Consider the following 6,000-nt stretch of genomic DNA (forward strand, 5'->3'; position numbering starts at 1 on the left):
GACAAAACTAAAAACTACCGTATTTTACGAACTGGAGAGCGCACCGGTATATAATCTGCACCCACAAAATGTTAGAAGAAACTTGTTTCCCTATATTAGCTGCAGATATATACAGTCGTGGTCAAAAGTTTACATACACTTGTAAAGAAGATCATGTCATGGCTGTCTGGAGTTTCCAACCATTTCTACAACTCTTATTTTTTTGTGATAGAGTGATTGGAGCACATACTTATTGGTCACACAAAAATACAAATTGAAAAATGTAGCTGTTTGGCCACAATACCCAGCAATGTGTTTGAAGGAGAAAAGGTGAGGCCTTTAATCCAAGGAACACCAGGCCTACCCTCAAGCATGGTGGTGGTAGTATTATGCTCTGGGGCTGTTTTGCTGCCAATGGAACTTGTGCTTTACAAAGTAAATGGTACAATGGAAAAGGAGGATTACCTCCAAATTTTTCAGGACAACCTAAAATCAATCAGCCCGGAGGTTGGGTCTTGGGTGCAGTTGGGTGTTCCAACAGGACAATAACCCCAAACACACGTCAAAAGTGGTAAAGGAATGGCTAAATCAGGCTAGAATTAAGGTTTTAGAATGGGCTTCCCCAAAGTCCTGACTTGAACGTGTGGACAATGCTGAAGAGACAAGTCCATGTCAGAAAACCAACACATATAGCTGAACTGCACCAATTTGTCAAGAGGAGTGGTCAAACATTCAAGCAGAAGCTTGTGGATGGCTACCAAAAGCGCCTTATTGCAGTGAAACTTGCAAAGGGACATGTAAGCAAATATTAACATTGCTGTATGTATACTTTTGACCCAGCAGATTTGCTCACATTTTCTGTCGACCCATAATACATTTATAAAAGAACCAAACTTCATGAATGTTTTTTGTGACCAACAAAGCTCCAATCACTGTAGCACAAAAAAATAATAGTTCCAGAAATTATTGGAAACTCAAAACAGCCATGACATTATGTCCTTCACTAGTGTATGTGAACTTTTGACCATGAAACAGTGTCTGTAACACGGCAGTAAAACGGCTGATCAAACAAAACAGAAGTCATCGTCATGGTCCCACTAGCGCCACAGGCTAGCTCTCCAATCAGCTAAACAGACTCAATCAAACTCCAAGGTGATCTTTTGGTGAATTTATTGAAGAATTTGAGAAACTGAAACAATGCAAAAAGAATGTGATTATTAGTTAATAATACTAACACAGACACTCGTAAATGTGTTAGTATATTAGCTAATGCTAATTACGATAAAACGTACAAAAATGCATGAAAACACGCCCACAGACATCACACATGGGACGGTTTAGTAGGTAAGAATTGTATAGTTATATTGTAAAACTTACAAACATTGCTTGGAATGATAGATAGATAGATAGATAGATAGATAGTACTTTATTGATTCCTTCAGGAGAGTTCCTTCAGGAAAATTAAAAATTATTGACTGAAGGATCCATACGAGTAGAAAAGCTGTGGACGAATAGTAGACGGAACAGCACAGATTGAACGCTCAGTCTCAACAGAAGAGCATTGCAGGACCTGCAGTGAGCGAACTGGTCGAAAAGATGGCGCTATAGCACAAACAATAACACACATTTCCAATGTCTTTTCCTGTTTTTTTATTTTTTTTTAAAGCATTTGCATTAATGCCGTCAGCAAAGAAAAATCCATGAATTAGCCGCACCGTTTTGTAAGACCGCAGGGTTCAACACATAGGGAAAAAGTAGCAACTTATTGTCCGAAATTTAGGGTAAATCTGATTGTTTAGTGAGACTCTGTAAAATATATTTAAAATTTAACCAGGGAAACATGGTGGACATATTTATTGTACAAAACAGTCTTGCCTTCCTCCAAACTTGCTCCAAACGAGATGTTTGGAATTTAGACTTTAGCGAAGTAGTTTGTCTTTGTTACGTCAGCAGACATGGTAGAAGTTTACCCCGAGAGCTTTGCATGACTACAACTGTATTTAGTTGGAGTCAAAAAGTCCTTTCTTTTTCTCTATCCTCTTATTGCGGGGCAGACTGGCTCGTACATGCACACGCATCCTCCGCTGTTGCCATTTCTAATCCAAAGTAACGTATAGTTGGAACATATCTGTCTGTTGTGTCGTTTTGGAAGCGCTAAAAACTACAACATGGCTGACGAGGCGATAACTTGAAGATGGGCTGTAAAACATAATTCATCACCACTATTAAATGTTAAGGAAGTCTTTTAAATGTAGAAAAAAATATCACATGTCCCTTTTTAAGTGTCGGAAGATCAATCAATCAATCAATGTTTACTTATATAGCCCTAAATCACTAGTGTCTCAAAGGGCTGCAGATATTGATCGGATTAACGTTATTTCGAATGGGAAACATTTATTCTGTTTTCACACTTTAGAACTGATTACTAATGAAAGCCGAGGTACGACTGTACTTACTGTATACATTACAGTTGTTTAGTCTTCTATAAATATTTAAGTGTCCATTTTTCATATTTTCCCATTTTTGGGGTGTGAGCGCCCCCTAGAGGGCTGCCAAAAAAACAAAAACAATTCTCAGTTGTAATAAAAATTTTTTACCACTTGTGGCAGTAATGACAATAGCAAACAAAGTCACAAAGAAGTTTTCTAAGCGCAAAAATTATGACTAATGTATCCATCCATTTCCACCGCTTATTCCCTTTCGGGGTGGCGGGGGACGCTGGCGCCTATCTCAGCTACAATCGGGCAGAAGGCAGGGTACACCCTGGACAATTCACCAACTCATCGCAGGGCCAACACAGATAGACAGACAACATTCACACTCACATTCACACACTAGGGCCAATTTAGTGTTGCCAATTAACCTATCCCCAGGTGCATGTCTTTGGAAGTGGGAGGAAGCCGGAGTACCCGGAGGGAACCCACGCATTCACGGGGAGAACATGCAAACTCCACACAGAAAGATCCCAAGCCTGGATTTGAACCCAGGACTGCAGGAACTTCGTATTGTGAGGCAGACGCACTAACCTCTCTGCCACCGTGAAGCCCATGTAGTCAAGCCGTATTTTAATTTTTATCAAAAGTTTAGTTAAGAAACATACCTATTACTATTATTTAATAATGATTTAGTTTGTTTATTTTAGCACTACATAATTCCAGGAATCCCTCATATGCAGTATATTTGGTTAGTACCTCTTTTTCTAAACAGCCTGACCTAAGTCTAAGGTGTTAAAATACTAATCCTTGTGATTAAGTGAAGGGAATTGTATTCATATAGTGCTTTTTCTGTAGTGACTCAAAGCGCTTTACATAGTGAAACCCAATATCTAAGTTACATTTAAACCAGTGCGGTTGGCACTGGGAGCAGGTGGGTAATGTGTCTTACCCAAGGACACAACGGCAGTGACTAGGATGGCGGATGCGGGGATTGATCCTAGAACCCTGAAGTTGCAGGCATGGCCACTCTACCAACCGAGCTATACCGCCCATTAACACATGGTTTTATATCATTTGATAAAGGTTACAAACTGTAAGTAAGTTAGATATAATTTAATATCATACAAAAAACAGGAGAAAGATGACCAATTCAGTGTTAGTATTTGAATGGGCCCCAGGCCCGTCTGTAGTCAACATCCTTTGATTTTTCCGCCCTGTGTCGAAATAGTTTGGACACCCCCCTTCAATACAGCGCAGCACCATAAAAACAAAATCAAAACAACAATGGCGCCCTCTTATGGTGTGAAATTGCTGAAGACTTAAGGGCCTACTGAAATGAGATTTTCTTATTCAAACGGGGATAGCAGGTCCATTCTATGTGTCATACTTGATCACTTCGCGATATTGCCATTTAGTAGAGAACATCCACGATAAAGTTCGCAACTTTTGGTGCTTATAAAAAAGCCTTGCCTTTACCGGAAGTCGCAGACGATGACGTCACAAGGGTGAGGGCTCCTCACGTCCTCACATTGTTTATAATGAGAGCCTCCAGCGGCAAGAGCTATTCGGACCAAGAAAGCGACAATTTCCCCATTCATTTGAGCGAGGATGAAAGATTTGTGGATGATGATATTGATAGCGAAGGACTAGAAAAATAAATAAATAGATAAAATAAAATAAAAAGCGATTGCTCTGGGCGCCTGCAGTGTGAGCGTTTCAGATGTAATTAGACACATTTACTAGGATAATCCCTTTTCTGCTTATTGTTTTAATAGTGTTTTTGTGAGATTGTAAAGACATACCTCGAGGTCGGATGGCTGCGGTGAACACGCAGTGTCTCAGAGAGAAGCAGAGGAGCCAAGCTCACAGCTGCCTTTTAAACAGACGAATAATCCACTGATGTCTCCGGTAAAATATATATCACAATTTTCCCATCCAAAAACATGCTGGTTGACATAGAGAAACATGTTCGCTTGACCGCTCTGTGTTAAAAACAAAGAAACACCGGATGTGTCTCGGTGCTAAAGACAGCTGCAATACACCGCTTTCCACCAACAGCATTGTACTTTATAGTCTCCATTAATGATTGAACAAATTGCAAAAGATTCAGCAACACAGATGTCCAGAATACTGTTTAATTGTGCGATGAAAAGAAACTACTTTTAGCCGCAAATGGTGGTGCGCTAATATTTCCTGACAGTCCGTGACGTCACGCGCACGCGTCATCATTCCGCGACGTTTTCAACAAGAAACTCCGCGGGAAATTTAAAATTGCAATTTAGTAAACTAAACCGGCCGTATTGGCATGTGTTGTAATGTTAATATTTCATAATTTATATATAAATTTTATATAATATACTGTGTGGTGGGTAGTAGTGGGTTTCAGTAGGCCTTTAATGGCATCATTATTACCTCCATACCCGCTTTTATAGGCCGTATAAAAATACAGTCAGCCATGAAATATGTTGTTCAGGTTGTCCCTGAAGTCTGTGCAGGAAAATAAAATACAAATATAATAATGATCACCGAGCTTCACGGTGGGGTTAGTGCGTCTGCCTCACAATACGAAGGTGCTGCAGTCCTGGGTTCAATCCCAGGCTCGGGATCTTTCTGTGTGGAGTTTGCGTGTTCTCCCCGTGAATGTGTGGGTTCCCTCCGGGTACTCCGGCTTCCTCCCACTTCCAAAGACATGCACCTGGGGATAGGTTGATTGGCAACACTAAATTGACTCGTGTGTGAATGTGAGTGTGAATGTTGTCTGTCTATCTGTGTTGGCCCTGCGATGAGGTGGCGACTTGTCCAGGGTGTACACCGCCTTCCGCCCGATTTTAGCTGATAGGCGCCAGCGCCCCCCGCGACCCCAAAAGGGAATAAGCGGTAGAAAACGGATGGATGGATAATGATCACCACATAAACCTGAGAAAGTCAATAAAAATGATGTAATACCTTTTTGAGAGACATTTGTGTTGACATGTAGCTTTGTGTTTGCAGGACACGGCGGGACAAGAGCGCTATCGGACCATCACCACCGCGTACTACAGAGGGGCCATGGGCTTCCTGCTCATGTACGACATCACCAACCAGGAGTCCTTCACCGCCGTCCAAGACTGGTGCGTTCATTTGAACCGATGCCAATTCCCGGTACCTGGCAATTGATACCATACTCGTACCGATTTTCGATCTGTGTTGATAAATATTAATTGTTGATGATAATAAAATATATGTATATTTTATTGCAACATTTAAAATGAGCCGATTATGATAACTGCTGTCCAGTTGTTTTATTATCACATTGCAGAGTCTCATTTGCAATTATGCTGTGTTGGATAGTCAGTTCTAGTCTTTTGTTGTGCCCAAAAATGTGTTAATACTTTAAATATTGTACTTAATATGCACCAGCTGTTTGATTGCAACGTGTATCTTACTTGTCGTTTTCAATAACACATTTGAAGGTGTACCCCCGCGCGACCCCGAAAGGGACAAGCGGTAGAAAATGGATGGATAGAAAATCGCCATGTAAAATCGCTAATGCCAATCAGGAGCATGTGAATTGCAAAGCCAATGTATATTACGACAAAGCTGGCGT

At 40.8% G+C, this 6,000-nt stretch overlaps 1 protein-coding gene across 1 annotated transcript in view; it reads left to right on the top strand.

The window, feature by feature from the left end:
• rab3db (RAB3D, member RAS oncogene family, b) overlaps positions 1-6,000 on the top strand; it is a 61,243-nt gene that overhangs the window by 44,252 nt on the left and 10,991 nt on the right. Inside the window, exon 3 of the mRNA XM_061885573.1 lies at positions 5,406-5,524. Within this exon, the coding sequence (XP_061741557.1) occupies positions 5,406-5,524 (119 nt within the window). The remainder of the gene's footprint in view (positions 1-5,405; positions 5,525-6,000) is intronic.

Source organism: Nerophis ophidion, linkage group LG23 (assembly GCF_033978795.1).
Source record: "Nerophis ophidion isolate RoL-2023_Sa linkage group LG23, RoL_Noph_v1.0, whole genome shotgun sequence".
In the NCBI taxonomy this organism is placed as follows: domain Eukaryota; kingdom Metazoa; phylum Chordata; class Actinopteri; order Syngnathiformes; family Syngnathidae; genus Nerophis; species Nerophis ophidion.